The sequence below is a fragment of the Aphanomyces invadans genome (genome assembly GCF_000520115.1).
Source record: "Aphanomyces invadans strain NJM9701 unplaced genomic scaffold supercont1.29, whole genome shotgun sequence".
Classification (NCBI taxonomy): Eukaryota; Oomycota; class Saprolegniomycetes; order Saprolegniales; family Verrucalvaceae; genus Aphanomyces; species Aphanomyces invadans.
In genome coordinates, this window is record NW_008580174.1 from 73,287 (window position 1) to 89,633 (window position 16,347).

Here is a 16,347-nt window from a genome sequence, read left to right on the forward strand (position 1 = left end):
ACTGCCCGGCCACGTTTGCCCGTATCCGGGCGTTCTACGGCATATCCACCGACGCGTACGTGAAGAGCCTGATGAAAACGACAAAGGAGCGGCTGAGCGAAGGCGCGAGCGGCGCTTTTATGTTTTTCTCGGAGGACCAGCAGCTGATCGTCAAGAGTATGAGCGAGGGCGAGGCGTCGTTCCTGCAGTCGATTGCGGCCGACTACGCGGCGTTTCTTTTGACGCATCCCGAGAGCCTCCTCACCCGATTCTTTGGGTGCCACTCGGTGCATCTCTACGGCACGATGTTTCATTTTGTCGTCATGTCCAACCTCTTCTCGGACCACACAAAGATCATCCATCGTCGGTACGACATCAAAGGGTCGTGGGTGAACCGATCGGCCAAGCAGCCCACCAAAGGTACGACCGAGATGGTCTTTGATTCCCACTCGCGTGGCTCCGGGCGACGCTGATCGTTGCGCATGTAGGCAAGAAGGTGACGTGTCGCCATTGCAACGGCAAGTACGTGTTTGGGTCTGTCGAGGGCAACGTGTGCCCCCTGCGCGTCGGCACGCACGAACCGAACGTGATTTTGAAAGACAACGACTTGACGCAAAAGGTGCGGCTGGACCCGGTCGTCGCCGAGGAGCTGTACGACCAGATCACGAAGGATGCCGGGTTCCTCTGCAACCACGGCATCATGGACTACTCTTTGCTCATGGGCGTCCACAACGTCGAGTACCGTGTGTCGGCCGATATCGACCTCTCCGGGCCCATGCTCGACAACAGCCTCCTCCTCAACCCCAACATCACGCGCGGGTCCAAGCCGGCGCAGCCCACGGCCCGCAACTTGAGTATCGGCGTTGGGGACAGCACACTCCTCGACAACGAGGACAGCGACGTTCATTTAGACGATGACGACGACACCCGAGCGCCGATCCGGGCCACAGGTACACACGGCACCGTCTCGAGAATGCCGACTCGACTGTGTGTAGGCACTCGCAAGGCCAACACGGTCGTCGGGCCATCGTGCTACTACTTTGGTATCATCGACATTCTCCAGCTGTGGAACTTTGACAAGAAGCTCGAGCGCAACACCAAGGTCCTTCTGCTACGAAAGGACCCCGATGGACTCTCGGCGCTTCCACCGACAAAGTACAAGGACCGATTCTGCTCCAAGATGGCCGACATCTTGCGCGTCGGTGTCCACGATGAAGCGTACAAGGCTGTCAACATGTGGGACGAAGCAGAGCCTAACACGCACCACGTGGTGCCGGCCACCGACGACGCTGGCCTCGAGCCACGTGAGGCCACGTCCAAGCGACTGTACCTTTAAGAATAATACATCTAGGTATATTGCACGACGACGACTCAAGCGACCACCGACACGGCGGCACGACGAATGGGGGCACCAGCCACACCTCCAACTCGTCCCGAGACAGACATCCCTGCAGGAGCAGCCGCGGCCACTGTCGAGTTGGCGGCGGTGGATTGGTCTAGCTCTAGTCTTGATGCGAAGTGAGAGGTTTGAGCCGGCGGCCGACGGGTAAAGTCGGCGGAGGCGAGTGCCGCGGGGTCGACGCGACACAATGACGGCGCTCCGCCAGCAGCGTCGTCAATTGATCGTGCAGGACCGCGTGCTTGGTCTCCGCCAGGTCGAGCTCGTCACGGACGGCGCTCGGCGACCGCCGCCTCGTGTCGTCATCGTTGTACGAGGCGGCATGGGCGGCAAAGTGTTCCTTCAACACTCGGTCCTTGGTCTTCAAAATGCGCTTGATCGAGGACGGCACGGCGTTGATCGAGAGCGTCAGCGTCACGTACAGCAAAACGAGGACGTGCTACAACGCCACCCCCCCCCGTCAGCACTGACGTCCCAGCGAAGCCAAGACGGTGGCGACGTCTCCCGCGAAACTCGACATTGTACCTCGAGGATGACAAAGATCGCAAACCGGTCCGTGTTGGCAATGCAGTGAAAGTTGGGGACCATCGGGGGGAGGTGCTGCGCGTATTCGGTCGTGACCTGCAGCTGCATGCACGCGGGAAAGAACGACTCGAGGAGCCCGCTGGCGTAACAAACCAGCGCCACGTTGATAAAGATGGCCCAAATGTTGTTGAAACGAAGAAAGAGGTTCCACGATCCCATCGAGCTCGTCCGTTGGGGAACGACTCGCTGTGACGCGTACGCGAGCTACACAAGGATGAGGACGATGGCGGTCCCACCTCGACGCCGACGACGGGCCGTCAACACGGCGGGTCTGCGCGATGCCATCGCGTACCTGGAACGCCGACGACCGGACTTCAAACACGTTGTTGATCACGGCGCACAACGGAATAAACGGCCACACGCACGTGAATTGGAGCACGTAGCCGAATTGAACCAACGTGTCGGCGTAATCGGCAAACGTGTCGTGGGGGCTCTGCACAATCGTGCGGACGTGAGGCGCATGCACAGGTCGTGGGTGCGTACCTGGCCAGCTTGTTCCAGGACACGATCGAGAAACCATTGCCGCTGTTGCTGGAATGCGATCGAGCTACCGCCAAAGCTGCTACGACGTCGTCCGGATCGAGTGGGGTGATTCAGGGTCGACGAGGTCGGCGACTTGCCGTCTGTGGAAACGGGTTGAGGGGACGCCAGAGCGGGTGGTGGACTCGGTGATGCTGCGTCTTCAGTGGGTTTGGCAGGCGACGTCGCTGCGGGCGAACGGGTCGTCGTCGACGACGCAGCCAATTTTCTCGACAGTTTGGGCAGACTCGTGAGGATGTCGGAAATCCGCGTCGACGACTTGGACGGCGTCATGGGGGCCGCCGTGGATTTGTCCTCCCGGGTGAAGCTCTGCGCAAGCGTGTTGTGGTACACATCGTACAGGCCCTTGGCTTCGCTGGCCTTTTTTGCCGCGTGGAGCAAAAAGTACGGAATGAACTTTTCAAACACGATCTTGAGCCCTTGCGTCGCGACCAGCGGCGTGATAAACATCGTCTGTAGCTCGAGCAGCCCTGGCTCGTAGCTCGATGTCCACGGGAGCAAGTTGTACTCGTTCACGAGCGAGCTAAACTGGGACCCGTACGGGACGTACACGAACGCGCACATCCAAAACCACGAGTAGATGCCAAAAAAGTCCCAGAGAAACACCTTGAGCGCCCGCGATGACTCGTACCGCTTCTCGGTCGGGTGGTTTTCCCACTGCGTGAGACCGACCGCGATGACGCGAAAGATCTGGTACTGGATGATGTCGACGACAAGGCCGAGGAGGATGCCTTGACAGAGCACGAGGACCCAGTTCTCGAGGCCGCCCGTCGAGCAATTGCCGCCACACCCGGCCTTGAGGAAAAAGTACAAGTCGACAAACCCGATCGTGATGACGGTCTCGCCGACGAGAAACACGACCAAGACGAGGTACCCCACAACGTACTTGAGGCGGCGGCTCCACTTGATGCCGTTCACGCCGGCCGACGGCGGCGGCGGTTGAAAGTGCGGGTTCGACACATGCACGTGCTCTTGCGCGCCGATGCCCCACTTGAGGCGCAGTTCACTACGCCGTCGCTTCCAGCAGATCAGAAACAGCGTTGCCCACACCGTCGACACGGCAAAGCCCGTGATCGCCGCCAGACGAAAGTAGGCCGTGACCGAGAATGCCGAGATAAAGTAGATGAAGAGGCCCCACGCCGCGAGTGGCAGCAGCCACTTGGTGTAAAAGTCCATGTAGGCAAAGTACAACGCCGCCTTTTCGCCAAAGTGCAGCCGAATCTTCTCGACCGATGCCGTGTTGTCGCGAAAGTAGGCGCGCCACTGGAGGAACCACTCGGTCAGGTACACTTTGTTGAACATGTCGTCGTGCAGCGGGAACGCTTTGAACGGGCATGTGGGTTGCAGGTCCAGGAGCCCGAGGCCGCCGTGGCGCCGCGAGGCATGGAGCAATCGATCCACGAGCACGATCCGATCGGCGGACGTTAGTTTGCCGTGCTGCTGCGGCGCGAGAAAGTGCTCGCCATTGCGACCGCCCGCGACCCATCGCTCGATTTCCATCTTGGTTTGCATGTCGGCCAAGATGGCGTCAGGAGCGTGCAAAAGGAACACGAGCTTCAAGTGCGGCGCATGCTTCTTGTACACTGGTCGCGACTCGAGGCGGACGAGGAACCCCGCGAGAGCCAGGCGCTTTGCGAGGTCTTCCAGTCCATGGAGTACGATCGGATCAAATGTGACAATCGTCGATGACACAGAGCCGTCGGGGGCTGGAACCCGCGGCACTTTGACGAGAATGGCAAAGTGAAACGTGAGCGCGAGTGGTGGCGTCGGCGGACCGCTTGTCGAAGCCTGAACAATGGCATCATCCACGTCGAGTTCGCCATCCGTCGACAGAATGAGTTTGTTCGAACTCGACGTCGACTGGCGGTCAAGTGGAGGCATGGGTGGGGAAATGTGCATCGCGTTGTTGAGATGAGCGTCGATTGCTACGTCCACGTGAGGTGCCGACGGCGCCGTCGGTTCAAGGTCCTACCGCCAGCGTCAGCGTGCGCATCGTTCGGTGGGCCTCGATGAGCACGAAAAGATCAAGACGTACGTTATCGAGAATGTCCTGGACACAAGCGTCCAAAGCATCGTCTTCCATGGACGTTGCATGCGCGTGGGTGGGGACGCCGTGGTTGCCGTCGGACAGCGTCGAGTCCCGACACGCCTCGAGGTCCATGTGGACCATGGGCGTCCTGCTGCTGCCCTCTGGTGCAGTCTCGACAGAGCAGCGCACATCCGACGCCATCGTCCGCCACCGTGCCGCTCTCGGGGCCGTTGTGTGAGGAATGACGGCCGTTTCGACGCGAGAAACGAACCGCCGTTACCAAAAATCCAACGCTTTTGCGACCGCACATGACGATCGTCCATCACGACGCTGCACGATGGTGACGTCGCAGCCGCAACCATGCCGTCACATTCTGCACCATGCATGCTCCCATGCTGCACTTGGGGTCTGGGAGGACGCATGTCGAGGCGCATGACAGGTTGGTGCCCGCCCATGCCATGGGACCCCATGCGCAACTTCGGTCCGCACACACATGCTGAACCACCTTCACCACTGCATGGCAGACGAGACGTCCAGCATATTCACCGCCACCCCTCAACCTCTCAATGACACCGACAGAGTCCTCCTTTCATTCCCTTGGCTGGCTGAAGGCTCTGTGCACAACGATTATCGCATTAGCTAGACCTCTCAGTCTACGTCCCTGCGGCTGCTCTCAACGTCGGTTCTTGTGGAGCGTCCATCTCGTCCTCGGGATCGCCCCCCCTTCCATGCAACGACCACACCAGCGCAGGGAATTCTATCGTGTTGAACCATGCTATCGACTGACGTGTGCGAGGTCGACCCTTATTCATTGTCGTCGTTGTCGTCGTCGCCTTCATCCACGTAGTCTTCATCGTCGATATCGTCGCCATCGTCGTCGAGAATGGCGCTACCATCGATGCTTTGGACTTCACTATCGGCCTCGGTCGCTTCTTTGGCGGCTCCCGTCGTCCACAGTTGACGGCCTAAGCCATGCGTCAGGACATTCTTGGCCAGATTGTCTGTGCTCACCCGTGAGCCGCTTCTCGGCGCCAACTGCAATCTTCGCCCCACTCTTCGTCGCCATTTCCAAGTCAAACGCCGCTTTCCACGCGTTAAACGACTCGACTGTCACTGGCGTGCCGGACGACGGCTTGGACACTCCCTTCGATTCGGCTTCCTTCTCCTTGAACCACCGCCTCACGTTAGTTTCATTGCAACTGTGCACCGCGTTTCGCACCAAGACAGCCTGCGCGGCCTCGGCGGCGATTGTGTCCTTCTTCTGGCGCTGTTCTTGGCGCCGCAGCATCTCCTGATACTCGGACCCATCCTACGCTCACATGGATTGATCAGGCCCGTGAACGGTCCCAGTGAGACCTACGTTGCCTTCGCGATTGTTTTCGATCAGGTACTCACGCACGGCCTCGCAGACGGTGTACACCATGGCGATTCCAGTGTTGTCTTCCATCTAGTGGGGATCCATCATGAGAACGACGGGGTGAGGCTCGTCCCGATGAAAAGTACTTGTTGATTCACGAGTGCTCGAATGTCTCGTTCCTGTGGCTCGCTCAACCCTTTCTCGAGCTTGATGTCCACCTAAACAAAGTTGTGTACAAGGACTTGCGTTGCCGTAGATAAACGCCATGACGCACCGACGGCAGCTCGTCAGGGTACTTGGCAGGCATTGTGAACACGAGACTCATAGCAACTGCATCATGCGTGCGTGAGGAGGTCACCATCCATCGGTACAGGATATACCATGATTGACGCCACCGGTTTGGTCTGGGATGAGTCGAACCTTCAAGGATAGAGGGGACTCTTGCACCTCTGTACAGTGTTCCGCGTCAACAGCACTCTTCCCGACGCATGCCACGTACTGGTGAAGTCGTCCATGTAAATGGACTCCAGAGCCTCAACTTCCATCATCTGCTCTTCCACATAGTCTGCATTGCACACCGAGATGAGTCTCGCACCGCCGGCGCCGCGGCCGTACCTGTCATGTGGTCCTGTGTTGGCCGGTTTTGTCGACGCGGTCACTCCATTGACCTGTCCGGATAATGCCCTTGTATCCGAAATCCACACTTATCCGGCAATTCCGGATGCACACCATGCACTGTAGTTCAAATGTGATGAAAACAAGCGCACACTTGCACTCTGGCGACGTCATCGACACCATGAAGCACGTCGTGGTCTTGGGTGGCGGCATCTCGGGGCTGTCCTTGGTACATCGGCTGCGCAAGCACTTGCCTGCATCTGTGCGCATCGAGCTTATCGAAGCCAGCAGTCGCGTTGGCGGATGGATCAAGACAAAGCACACTCCACCGTTTCTGTTTGAAGCTGGGCCGCGCGGATTCCGCCCGAGCCGCAACGGCGCCGAGATGCTGCGTTTGGTCGAAGAACTCGGATTGCAAGATCAATGTATTGCGTCGGCAGGCAGCAGTCGCTACATCTTCACCCACGGGAAGATTCAAGTGCGTGAGGGCTTACACTTCACAGCGACGATGATATTGATTCCTGATCGATTCTGTGCGTCGTAGAAATCGCCATCGTCCATCCTCGAGTTCCTACAGTGGCCGTTGGCTTGGGAAGTTGTACAAGCGGTGTTGCGTGAGATGGTGGTCCCCCGGACAACGGTGTGTTCCGCCGAGATCATTCTGCATTCGCCTTGACCAATTCGTGTAGGCAATGGATGAGTCTGTGTATACGTTCATTTCACGGCGCTTTTCGCCAGCCATCGCCGAACGGCTGCTGGACCCGATGGTGTCGGGCATCTTTGCAGGCAACATCCGGCACCTGTCCATGAGGTCGTGCTTCGGCCGGTTGTGGGATATGGAGCAGTCGCACGGGTCGATTGTGCGCGCCATGCTCTTCCACGGAACCCCCATGCCCACGACTCTTCTCGATGGTACCAAAGTTTCCTCGTTTGTGGAGGACGGCAGCAAGGCCATAAGCATGAGCTTCACGCACGGCATGCAATCGCTCACCGATGCTCTCGCTACTCACATCGAAGTACGTCCATTGCACCACGACGTTTCCTTCGTTTGTGCGCTCATCTAACAATTTTCAGGCTTCGCCACACACAGACATTCGATTGAATACGACTGTCGAATCTCTGACTCCGTCCTCGACCACTGCCAAGGCCAGCGGCGTCGCTGTCCGCGTTCGAGATGCTGGAGCAACTGCCGCCGAGACCGTCGTTGCCGACCATGTATTTTCGGCCCTTCCTGCGCATCGATTGGCACCCCTTGTGCACGCCGCCGCGCCATCGGTCGCCACGGCGCTCTCCCGCCTCCCGTTCACGTCGTTGGGGGTTGTGACGCTCGGATTTGAACGCAACATCATTCAACGCCCAGGCTTTGGTTACCTCGTCCCGTCGTGTGAGAAGGAGGGAATCCTGGGTGTGATTTACGACTCGAGCTCGTTCCCCCAGCAAAACTTTGGCAAGAACGTGTCTCGGCTCAGTGTCTTCCTTGGCGGGGAGAACCATCCTTCCGTGGCGGCCATGCCACGAGCGAAGCGCGAAGAGATGGCGCTCGAGACTATCCAGCGCCACTTGGGCGTGTCAGACACCCCCGTCCACGTCGAGAGCACTTGGTACGACCACGCGATCCCGCAGTACCCCGTCGGGTTCCACGAAAACGTGGCCGAGCTCGAAGCCGACGTCGCCGAGACCTTCGATTCTGCATTGACTCTGGTCGGCAACAGCTTTTACGGCGTGGGCCTCGCGGATTGTGTGCACCGAAGCACTGCCGCTGCACTGGCATTCGCAGCGTCTCACCGAAGCGAAGGATGTGTATAACCACGAGGAGAATTCGGCCGCGTGGGAGCGGCGCGAGGACGACTTTCATGGCGCCGCATCGGATTTTCTCTTGAGTTCTAGCTGACTTGGATAATACAGCATATCATGCAATTGGACCTTGGAGACGTCCTTACTATCATGCAGGAAGCCCTGGAGAGGGAAGGCACCATCACCGATTCGAGGGCAGGAGGCACAGCTCGGACATACTCCTCCAGGAGAATAAGCAACGGTGTGCCAGCCGTCACCGCTTCGAGAGCAGGAGGCACAGCTCCCTCCAGGCGTGTCAGGTGTTCCAATGCGCCTGTTGCAGCATGTAACGCTCGTGTCCCTTCGTCCGTAACGGCCACCATCTCGGCAGTTTCACATCGGGACGGCAGCGCCGCCATGTCGCGAACGATACCTGCGCGCGCGCTGGACCCTGTGTATGGTACGTCGCCGGGGTAGATGGAGTGGTTCCTCATTGTTATGGTGAAGATCCGATCTACACGGTGTCCAACACGGGCGGGAAATGGCGAGGCGTGCATCATGGCCGCCGTGGGGGTGGAGAGGCCGGCGTTGGTATTACCTCGGTGACCGTGGGGTTTGAAGCGGTCAGTGGCGCCCAGCGCGCCAAGTACTCGAAGCGGCCGATCTTGCCTTATGTCCAAGCCATCCCGCCCGACATGTATGTGCACTTTATCATCGCCATTGCTCCATTAGGACGCTTCGTTCGTTGACGGCGTGATGTGGTGGCAGCTTGCTCGCTCCTGTGCCAGCTGCGGCAGGGCACCCGCCAACCAACGGAACCAACCTCGCGGGGTCCCCCACCACAAACGACGACCTCGAGCCAACGCGAACCATCGGCATTCAGACTATGTACCGTGATTCAGAGGCGCAGACAACTCCGTACACGCCGGACTACACGATCAAGGCCGGCACGTCGCCCGAGATTGCAACTCTCACGAGTTTTTCGTATGAAAATGGCCTTCCCGCGGGCATGGCCGAAGTTGAGCTTATCCAGCGGAACCGTCAAAAGCGCGCGTTTGAGGAATCCCTGCCGCCCATGACGGACGAAGCATCGTTCGAGCTTCGGAAACGCATGATGGAGCAGCAGGAAAAAGCTGAGTGGGCGTTCCGTGAGGTCGAGATCGACCGAGTGCACGACCAGCGCCTCCAGTTGCTTCAAAAGGCTCTCGTCGAACGCGACCACGAGAACCAATTCCTTGCTGAGCAGCGCATCGAAGCGCTACGCCAGCGACTCACGGCCGAAAAGGACGACTCAATCGAGCGGATTCAGCAGGAGCGCGTGACGGCGCTGCGGAAACTTGCCAAACGCCGCGCAGCGGCGCAAAAGATCCACCCGAAACGAGACCTCAAACGAGACATCATTGGCGAGTACACGGCGTACGGGTCAACGGTGTATGCACCCGTGACTCGTGCTGGCAAGTCCGGCAAGCACGATGTGCATGAAGTGGGGCTGGCCCATCTTCACGGCCTGGACGAAATCCAGGCGCTCGAGGCGTCGGTCGGGTCCAAGTACCTGGCGCCATCGATGTACAAACCGCCGACAAAGGTAATCAAGACCGCCAAAGATCGACGGGAAGCTGCCATCGAAGGTCATCTCCTCTCGATGCAAACCAAGATCGCCCAGAGCAAAACCGCAGACGACCGCCACGGCGCGTCAGGGAAACGTCCCAAGTTCAAACCCGGCGGCGCAAACAACCTTCGGCCGCCGACGCCCGTGTACGCCGTCATGGACGACGACGACGCAGTCCATGACGCAGTTCGCCTTTTGCAAAAGCTGCTTCGCGGCCGCGCGATCCAGAACACGATGTATGAAGGCAAAGGCCGGCGGGCTGAGCTCATCGAAGAGCTGCGGGAAGCCGGCGAGCCAGGCAACACAATCGCGCCGCCGCAAGAAGATGCGATCGTGGCTTTGGCAGGTGATGCGACGGTCGCCAAGGCGCAGGGCGAGGTCGTGTCCGAGCTGCTCGACTTCCTTGCCAAGGAGCTCGTTCGCGTCAACGAGCACATGGCGCTCAACGAGTTTGTCATGGACACCGTGTACGAACGGCGGAAACGCGAAGTCATCGAAGGCGGCCGGCGCCATGCAGAAGACATGCTCCGAAAGCGAGAAGACGTCGTGTTCCGCGCAGTCCAGCGTGTGCATGACGAGACAGCCGACGACTTTGTCATGGACGTGCTGCGGTCTGTCGTCCACACTGGTACGATTCCCACAACCACTCGCGTTGTCCTGGAGACGTCGTGGTTGACCTATTCCATTAGACGCAACGGCGACCGCGCAGCACGAGTTGGGTGTGCTCGGGAGTGGGCTATCCAGGGCTGTGGACGCGCTCGAGGCCAGTGGCACGTCCGACGAAGGGGTCGTGAAGGACCTCCTGGCGTCGTTCTTGTTTCCAGAAGTGCAGCGCCGGCGCGTGCAGGAGCAAGTGGAGCGAGAAGAGCGAAAATTTGTCACGGCCGTCCATCAAGCGCTTCAATTACCCAGCACGTTTAGCAGCTCCCTGTATTAAAACCCGTCTGAGGTGAAAAACACGTTCTTGTCGTCCGTGGCGACGACGTATTGCCACAAGTCCGTCGAGAGGTTGTGTCGCTGTATCATAAATCCGCAGTCCTCTGAGATGACGGTGTCGGCAGGAGGCGGTCCTGTTGATGGAAGGAGTCCCAACTCGATGGCCACGGGGACGGGGACGCGGTCCGCCATAAACGAGCGACCAGGGGCGAACGCGGCCACCAAATGCACCGCCACTGCGTGCGACGTTTTTGAAGCAGGATATACAATCAGCTCATCGATCACGACGGCAAGTGCAGAGTCGGCTGGCGTGGATTTACCAAACGCATACCCAACCAACTCGCCGTTCTCATTCCACGCCCCAATTGACTGAATGTTTGAGCGGCGGTGGCGGGATGCAATCCAGCGGCAGAAATATGGAATTGACCGTTGAATTGGTCCGTTGAACGATGGCGCCACGGTGTGATAGAGATCGAGGAGAGCAGAGGCGTGGTCGGCGAGGTTTTGGATCGGAGAGAGGCGTATCGTCGGGGGAAGCGGAGGCAATGGAAGCTCCACTGGAAAGGATGCAGTTCTCAAAGGCATGGGGATGTACCCGACCTTGCGGTAGAATCCACCGAGCCGGTCGGCATCTGTGTGGAGGGCCGACATGTCAAATGAAGCCAATGGTCCATCGAGAGCAGATTGGAGTAGCTTCGTCGCGAGACCTTTCCCGCGGTACTCTTCCTTCGTTGAAACTTCGGCTATCCCACCCATGGAGACCAATTGCCCACCAAAGAACTGCCGACGTGGCACGACCCGCACAGTCGATGCAATCGCGCCATCGTCATCAGCCACGAGGATATTGTTCATGTCCTCCAACGCGCTGCAGTCATCTTCCAAGTGCGAGATAAAGTATGCATCGGAGTCGTGCTTGAATAATTCCGTACAATGAGCCACCCACGCCTTCACTTCATCCTTCCTCAGCGCTCGGATCGTTATCGTCATGACGATTGCAATGTTATCCGGATGTCACCGCGGAATCCGGATATCACTGGAGATCCGGATACGGGGTGGACACTTCGCATATCCGGATTTTGAAGGCCCATCACTGGCCGACATTTGCATTTTCGGCAAGATGGGACCGAAGAAGGGAAACACGAACTCCAAGGTGGAAGCGGCGAACCAGCGCAAGGTACTGAGGAATATCGTCACACTGGTGTCAACGTCGACTGTCATCATGGCTGTGTAGGCGGCGCAAGAAGCCGAGAAGAAATCCAAGAAGTCTGCCCAAGACGAAGCACGCGCCGCTGCCGAATGGTCTCAAGGTGCCGATGCTCGTTCGGCCAAGCGCGCGCAGGATGAAGAATTGAAGCGACAACAGGCGGACGCCAAAAAGGCAGAGCTCAAGCGATTGCAGGAAGAAGAAGAGGCTGCGATGAGCGGCATCAAGGCGAAAGCCAAGACAAAGGCACAAAAAGATATTGACAAGCCGTGGGAAGCTGCATTGGCGCCGGTCGCGAAAAAGAACAACAAGGGCAGCCGTGTCCCTCCTCCGCCCCCCAAAGCTGTCGCGGTCCCTGCTCCGTCTCGACCAGCAACGCGCGACGACATTGTTTTCGACGAGCGCTCCGACGACGACTTGTTCCAGAACCGAAATCGCATGCAGTCCGACGTTTTGGAAGGTTTGCTTGGCTAAGCTCGATGCGATCGTCACGTTGGGCGTGCTGTTGTAGCTACAACGATCGAAGGAGCGTTGGACTTGCTGGGAGTCAACGACAAGGACCCTGAGCGCCACCCCGAGCGCCGCATGAAGGCGGTGAGGCACTACTGCGTTTGTGCGATGAACACTCACGGTGGCATGGATGTAGGCGTACAAAGCTTTCGAAGAAGCGACGATGCCCCAACTGCGAGAAGACTACCCTGGACTCAAGCTGTCGCAGTACAAGCAACGATTGAGTGACATGGTACGGCGAGTTGTCATGGTGCCTTCTGAGACGTGGTGTCTTAGTGGCGCCGATCACCGCAAAACCCGCTGAACCAAGAAACGGTATCGTACAACGCCAAGAAGATCTAAACGGCTGCGTATGGCGCAGCACCAGCTACGAGCCCCACGTCGACCGCTCGAGGGCTCCCTCCACCATAGCAATTCGTCATCGACATCGGGTCATTCTCTAAAGTAAATGAATGGTGTCATTTAAATGACCTACTTTAGATGATCAGTGTCATTTTCTGTCCAGGAGTCCTGTGAAACAATTGTCTATTCAAAAGTATAAATGAATGATCTATTGCATGGAGTGTTGGAAAGCGCACCAATGAGACGACTCGTACTAATTTTGCACAGGACAAGATGGCGCGCCATCAAACGGTGCTTGATGAAGCATTCAGGATCGGGATCGAATATGCCGTCTGCATTGGAGAAGCAAGCCCGCGCTGAGCTCGAGAAATCAAGCATCGTGGTTGGGTATGACCACCTCAACTACTCGACATCGGCGAAGGACATGAACGCGCTGTCAACGTCGAGGCACTTTCATGCGTCCAACGACCCGAATCGCCTGAAGCATATCAAGGAGGAACATCGGGTGCGCCACTTTGAACTAGGCGACACGAACGAAAAACCCTTGAGCTATGACACGAGCAGTAAGCTGCAGGACCCGACAGGTGAAATGCAAAAGTACACTGCCAAGTTGAACGTCGATGCTCGCGCGATGCTCATGAAGACATCAGCGATTGTCGGGTACGAGAAGTCGCAGTTCACGACGTCAACCAAAGCCGCAACGCAGTGGAATCGCGAAGACATGAAGAAGGCGATCGCGATGCGGGACGAAACGAGATTGATCACAGGTACAGGTGTATTCTCCGATCCGACGTCGACATGTGATGCTTGTTTAGGGCCGAAAAAGTGTCCATTCGTGTACGGCGACGACGAAGTGAGCTACGTGTCCACAGCAAAGGGTACGATGAACTTTGACCAGAAAGACGCCAAAGTTGCTGTGATGGCTGCCGACGTCAAAGATGGTATGCATATCTCTCAACGTGTGCGATGAAGGGTGCTATCTCGCTTCCTTTAGATTTGAGGAAATGTCACTACAGCTTTGGCAACGACAAACTGGACTACTCGACGTCGAGCCACATTGCGCCCATGTCGTCGGATGCATATCGCGAAGCCTCGAAGAAACACCCGCCGTTGAACGACCCCCGGAAGGGCAGTGTGCATTTCTCCTAGTTGGTGTTGAAATGCATTTTCCGACGTATCGGTCTCGGCGCTTTTGTCCACCGATCCGTGATTCCGTTTGGGATGGTTCCAAACGCCCATCATGCATGCGATGGGGTTCCGTGCACCAGATCGAAGCCATCCAACGTCCCTTCATGGGCGGTGCATCTTCATGGCATTGAACAAACGGACCGACCGAACGACTGGCATGGCAAGCTGAGCACTCATACATGTCTTTTCATCGTGGTCTCGGTGTTTCGGAGTTGCGCGATTCGCTAGAATGAGCTGCACCGATGTGCGTGGTACCATATAGGTGTGCACCAAGTGTCTACGACGGGATGACGAAGGAGTGGCAAGGAACTGACCGCGAGCAACACGGCTGGCCTGCCACCGTCTCGGCGGGATGGAAACTTCGATTCTGGTGGTTAAATGGGGATCACTACAAGAGGGGGTAGTGCCGCGTGGACCAAATCTTCATGAGAATGTACATGCCAATAAATACGACAAAGAGACCCACGACATGGTACATCGCGGCCCACAACCCGATCCGCGCCTTCCGATGCAACGTGAGCTTGCGGTTCTCTTCCTCGAGCTTGGCCTGGTTCGCCTCGGCATCGGACGCAACTTGGTCGAGCAAATGCGCGTCTTCCTTTAGATTTTGGTTCAGTCCATGTGTCGCGTGCTTGAGGCGGCTCGACAGCGCCTGCAATTCGTTCTCAAGGGATTCCTTGACTTCGATGCTCTTGGACGCCGACAAACTGCGTCCACTGGTCGGTCGATTTGGTAACAACCTAGGAGACAATTTGTCAAGCACACCGACCGAACGAATCGAGCTAATACCCCAATTGATCCCGTATGGCGCTAAGCGAGGGCTTGGGGGGAGTTGACGACAAAGACAGATCGTCTGTCGAGAACGTCATGAAGTCGTCGTCCATGAGACTGAGCTTCTTGTCTTCCCAGGTGCTCACTGCTTTTCCTTCTACTTGAGACAAGATTGCACCGACGGGATCGTCGGAACGGTTGGATTGTCGAAGCAATTCAGCAACGTGGCGTCGTCGCCGCAACTCGCTCGTCGTAGGAAATATGGATTCATGAGTCGAATCACGGAGTGCTATCAGGTCGGATTCGATACCGAGCAACTCGTCGTGGAACGTTGAGTTGACGAGGGCGTTGTCGGTTTGAATTGCCGTGAGTGCGTGATGGACACACCTTATGAACTAGATAAGAACGCAGAGACAGGTGAGACGTCCACGCACAGCACATATATAGCACGAAAACCTTGGAGACAACTTCTTCGGATGCTTGCGACGTGCATGTGGCGAGAAACTTTCTGCATGCGTGCACGAGGCGCGTGTAGCGGACCGACGCCGTGGCCGACGTCATCTCGATTGTGTGAAACCTGTTATAACGTATATACTGTATATACATACAATTCCAATTTCCTGTGAAAACAAATTACCGTACTATTTAATACGCAACATCTACAGAATGGCGATGTTGTTGTCGGACCGGTGCGCGGCAATCGCCGTCTGTGCGTCATTGAAGTCCAAGTCACTGTCCTTGTCTTCCCACTTCTTTCGTCGGATGTGGACAATGGCGGCAAGGGCGACCCCAGCCATCACGCACCCACCCGCCAGAATCAAGTAATACCCCAAGTCCAATCCTTGGTCCTCCGCTTGGGCCTGGACTGAAATCTCGACGCCATTGGGAGAAGACGTCGACTGGGCGATTGAGAACGCGACAGGTGGGGAGGTTGTAGTTTCGTTGTGTAGGTCGTTCGCATCGATGGGAAGCGTCGTGGAATCAGACACCGGTAGGGGCACAGCCGTAGCCTCCGAGGTCGAGACGTCAGGTGATGGTGACAGCGTGGTGATAACTGAACCGGTTGTGGTGGGTTCCAGGGTTGAAGCGACAGGCGTGGATGGGGCCTTGGATGACACGGGCGGTGCAGCAGAAGATGGAGGAGCGGTGGAAGACCCATCCGAGCGGCCAAACTGTTTGCCGGTGGACACGCATCCATCCTTGCTCATGTCGAGGGTGGCCGTGATGGCGTCGCCGCCGCTATCCGGGGTCACTTCAAACTGCACTCTGGACAAGTCGAGCCCAGGGCTGGACTCAAGTTTGAAGTAGAACGCAGAGTCGATCAAGGACGTGGCTTTGCCGTTGATCTTCACGGAGCCGATGCCACTGACCGCACCGGCGGGCTGGACAGCAAACCAAAACGCGTTACTGCCAGGTTTTTTGCACATCGCAATGTCCGAAGTGTGGGGGCACGTCACAAACGACCATGTCATTTTCAATCGACCAGGTTCGATGCCGTTGGTGAGCTTCA

At 57.5% G+C, this 16,347-nt stretch overlaps 9 protein-coding genes across 11 annotated transcripts; 5 read left to right on the forward strand and 4 right to left on the reverse strand.

Annotated features, from left to right (window-relative positions):
* Nucleotides 1-71: 71 nt before the first annotated feature.
* H310_10959 (hypothetical protein) lies at nt 72-1,315 on the forward strand (the record flags this gene model as incomplete). Its single annotated transcript, XM_008877459.1, has 3 exons — nt 72-399; nt 468-929; nt 975-1,315. 3 exons carry the CDS (start codon nt 72-74, stop codon nt 1,313-1,315), a joined length of 1,131 nt encoding a protein of 376 aa, XP_008875681.1.
* Nucleotides 437-4,769, reverse strand: H310_10960. Of its 2 annotated transcripts, XM_008877460.1 has the most exons (5): nt 4,539-4,769; nt 2,447-4,471; nt 2,256-2,396; nt 1,904-2,167; nt 437-1,817 (listed from the first exon to the last, which is right to left on the reverse strand). In XM_008877460.1, exons 1-5 carry the CDS (start codon nt 4,731-4,733, stop codon nt 1,482-1,484), a joined length of 2,961 nt encoding a protein of 986 aa, XP_008875682.1. In that variant the 5' UTR covers nt 4,734-4,769; the 3' UTR covers nt 437-1,481. The 2 variants fall into 2 exon arrangements, with proteins under 2 accessions (XP_008875682.1, XP_008875683.1); XM_008877461.1 differs by having other exon boundaries at nt 437-2,167.
* A 377-nt stretch (nt 4,770-5,146) lies between these two features.
* Nucleotides 5,147-6,554, reverse strand: H310_10961 (hypothetical protein). Its single transcript, XM_008877462.1, has 9 exons — nt 6,505-6,554; nt 6,389-6,454; nt 6,270-6,338; nt 6,164-6,219; nt 6,036-6,107; nt 5,893-5,979; nt 5,752-5,841; nt 5,544-5,697; nt 5,147-5,497 (listed from the first exon to the last, which is right to left on the reverse strand). Exons 1-9 carry the CDS (start codon nt 6,509-6,511, stop codon nt 5,337-5,339), a joined length of 762 nt encoding a protein of 253 aa, XP_008875684.1. The 5' UTR covers nt 6,512-6,554; the 3' UTR covers nt 5,147-5,336.
* Nucleotides 6,555-6,641: 87 nt separating this feature from the next.
* H310_10962 lies at nt 6,642-8,611 on the forward strand. Of its 2 annotated transcripts, XM_008877463.1 has the most exons (4): nt 6,642-6,982; nt 7,049-7,144; nt 7,194-7,520; nt 7,579-8,611. In XM_008877463.1, the coding sequence occupies exons 1-4, from the start codon at nt 6,686-6,688 to the stop codon at nt 8,308-8,310; spliced, it is 1,452 nt and encodes a 483-aa protein (XP_008875685.1). In that variant the 5' UTR covers nt 6,642-6,685; the 3' UTR covers nt 8,311-8,611. The 2 variants fall into 2 exon arrangements, with proteins under 2 accessions (XP_008875685.1, XP_008875686.1); XM_008877464.1 differs by lacking the exons at nt 6,642-6,982; nt 7,049-7,144 and having other exon boundaries at nt 7,161-7,520.
* Nucleotides 8,612-8,667: 56 nt separating this feature from the next.
* On the forward strand, nt 8,668-10,950 carry H310_10963 (hypothetical protein). Its single transcript, XM_008877465.1, has 4 exons — nt 8,668-8,737; nt 8,785-8,974; nt 9,046-10,514; nt 10,576-10,950. Exons 1-4 carry the CDS (start codon nt 8,695-8,697, stop codon nt 10,821-10,823), a joined length of 1,950 nt encoding a protein of 649 aa, XP_008875687.1. The 5' UTR covers nt 8,668-8,694; the 3' UTR covers nt 10,824-10,950.
* Nucleotides 10,720-11,819, reverse strand: H310_10964 (hypothetical protein). Its single transcript, XM_008877466.1, has one exon. It carries the CDS (start codon nt 11,807-11,809, stop codon nt 10,820-10,822), a length of 990 nt encoding a protein of 329 aa, XP_008875688.1. The 5' UTR covers nt 11,810-11,819; the 3' UTR covers nt 10,720-10,819.
* Nucleotides 11,820-11,904: 85 nt separating this feature from the next.
* H310_10965 (hypothetical protein) lies at nt 11,905-13,010 on the forward strand. Its single transcript, XM_008877467.1, has 5 exons — nt 11,905-11,996; nt 12,054-12,486; nt 12,538-12,620; nt 12,673-12,768; nt 12,813-13,010. Exons 1-5 carry the CDS (start codon nt 11,940-11,942, stop codon nt 12,876-12,878), a joined length of 735 nt encoding a protein of 244 aa, XP_008875689.1. The 5' UTR covers nt 11,905-11,939; the 3' UTR covers nt 12,879-13,010.
* Nucleotides 13,011-13,171: 161 nt separating this feature from the next.
* Nucleotides 13,172-14,091, forward strand: H310_10966 (hypothetical protein). Its single transcript, XM_008877468.1, has 3 exons — nt 13,172-13,645; nt 13,694-13,819; nt 13,873-14,091. The coding sequence occupies exons 1-3, from the start codon at nt 13,177-13,179 to the stop codon at nt 14,025-14,027; spliced, it is 750 nt and encodes a 249-aa protein (XP_008875690.1). The 5' UTR covers nt 13,172-13,176; the 3' UTR covers nt 14,028-14,091.
* A 363-nt stretch (nt 14,092-14,454) lies between these two features.
* H310_10967 (hypothetical protein) lies at nt 14,455-16,309 on the reverse strand (the record flags this gene model as incomplete). The annotated part of the gene is made up of 4 exons (XM_008877469.1): nt 14,455-14,806; nt 14,856-15,232; nt 15,294-15,345; nt 15,525-16,309. 4 exons carry the CDS (start codon nt 16,307-16,309, stop codon nt 14,455-14,457), a joined length of 1,566 nt encoding a protein of 521 aa, XP_008875691.1.
* Between the last annotated feature and the right edge of the window lie 38 nt (nt 16,310-16,347).

Coding starts and splice junctions, on each gene's coding strand:
- H310_10964 (XM_008877466.1), bottom strand. CDS start 11,809: ATGACGATAACGATCCGAGCGCTGAGGAAGGATGAAGTGAAGGCGTGG.
- H310_10965 (XM_008877467.1), top strand. CDS start 11,940: ATGGGACCGAAGAAGGGAAACACGAACTCCAAGGTGGAAGCGGCGAAC. Junction 11,997..12,053: donor AAGCGGCGAACCAGCGCAAG/GTACTGAGGAAT, acceptor ATGGCTGTGTAG/GCGGCGCAAGAAGCCGAGAA. Junction 12,487..12,537: donor GCAGTCCGACGTTTTGGAAG/GTTTGCTTGGCT, acceptor GTGCTGTTGTAG/CTACAACGATCGAAGGAGCG.
- H310_10960 (XM_008877460.1), bottom strand. CDS start 4,733: ATGGCGTCGGATGTGCGCTGCTCTGTCGAGACTGCACCAGAGGGCAGC. Junction 4,472..4,538: donor TCCAGGACATTCTCGATAAC/GTACGTCTTGAT, acceptor CGCTGGCGGTAG/GACCTTGAACCGACGGCGCC. Junction 2,397..2,446: donor TCCTGGAACAAGCTGGCCAG/GTACGCACCCAC, acceptor ACGATTGTGCAG/AGCCCCCACGACACGTTTGC.
- H310_10963 (XM_008877465.1), top strand. CDS start 8,695: ATGTCGCGAACGATACCTGCGCGCGCGCTGGACCCTGTGTATG. Junction 8,738..8,784: donor CGCGCTGGACCCTGTGTATG/GTACGTCGCCGG, acceptor GTTATGGTGAAG/ATCCGATCTACACGGTGTCC. Junction 8,975..9,045: donor CAAGCCATCCCGCCCGACAT/GTATGTGCACTT, acceptor ATGTGGTGGCAG/CTTGCTCGCTCCTGTGCCAG.
- H310_10966 (XM_008877468.1), top strand. CDS start 13,177: ATGAAGCATTCAGGATCGGGATCGAATATGCCGTCTGCATTGGAGAAG. Junction 13,646..13,693: donor CGAAACGAGATTGATCACAG/GTACAGGTGTAT, acceptor ATGCTTGTTTAG/GGCCGAAAAAGTGTCCATTC. Junction 13,820..13,872: donor GGCTGCCGACGTCAAAGATG/GTATGCATATCT, acceptor CGCTTCCTTTAG/ATTTGAGGAAATGTCACTAC.
- H310_10962 (XM_008877463.1), top strand. CDS start 6,686: ATGAAGCACGTCGTGGTCTTGGGTGGCGGCATCTCGGGGCTGTCCTTG. Junction 7,145..7,193: donor TGGTGGTCCCCCGGACAACG/GTGTGTTCCGCC, acceptor CAATTCGTGTAG/GCAATGGATGAGTCTGTGTA. Junction 7,521..7,578: donor CTCTCGCTACTCACATCGAA/GTACGTCCATTG, acceptor AACAATTTTCAG/GCTTCGCCACACACAGACAT.
- H310_10961 (XM_008877462.1), bottom strand. Junction 5,980..6,035: donor GAGCACTCGTGAATCAACAA/GTACTTTTCATC, acceptor GATCCCCACTAG/ATGGAAGACAACACTGGAAT. Junction 5,698..5,751: donor AGGCCGCGCAGGCTGTCTTG/GTGCGAAACGCG, acceptor CGGTGGTTCAAG/GAGAAGGAAGCCGAATCGAA.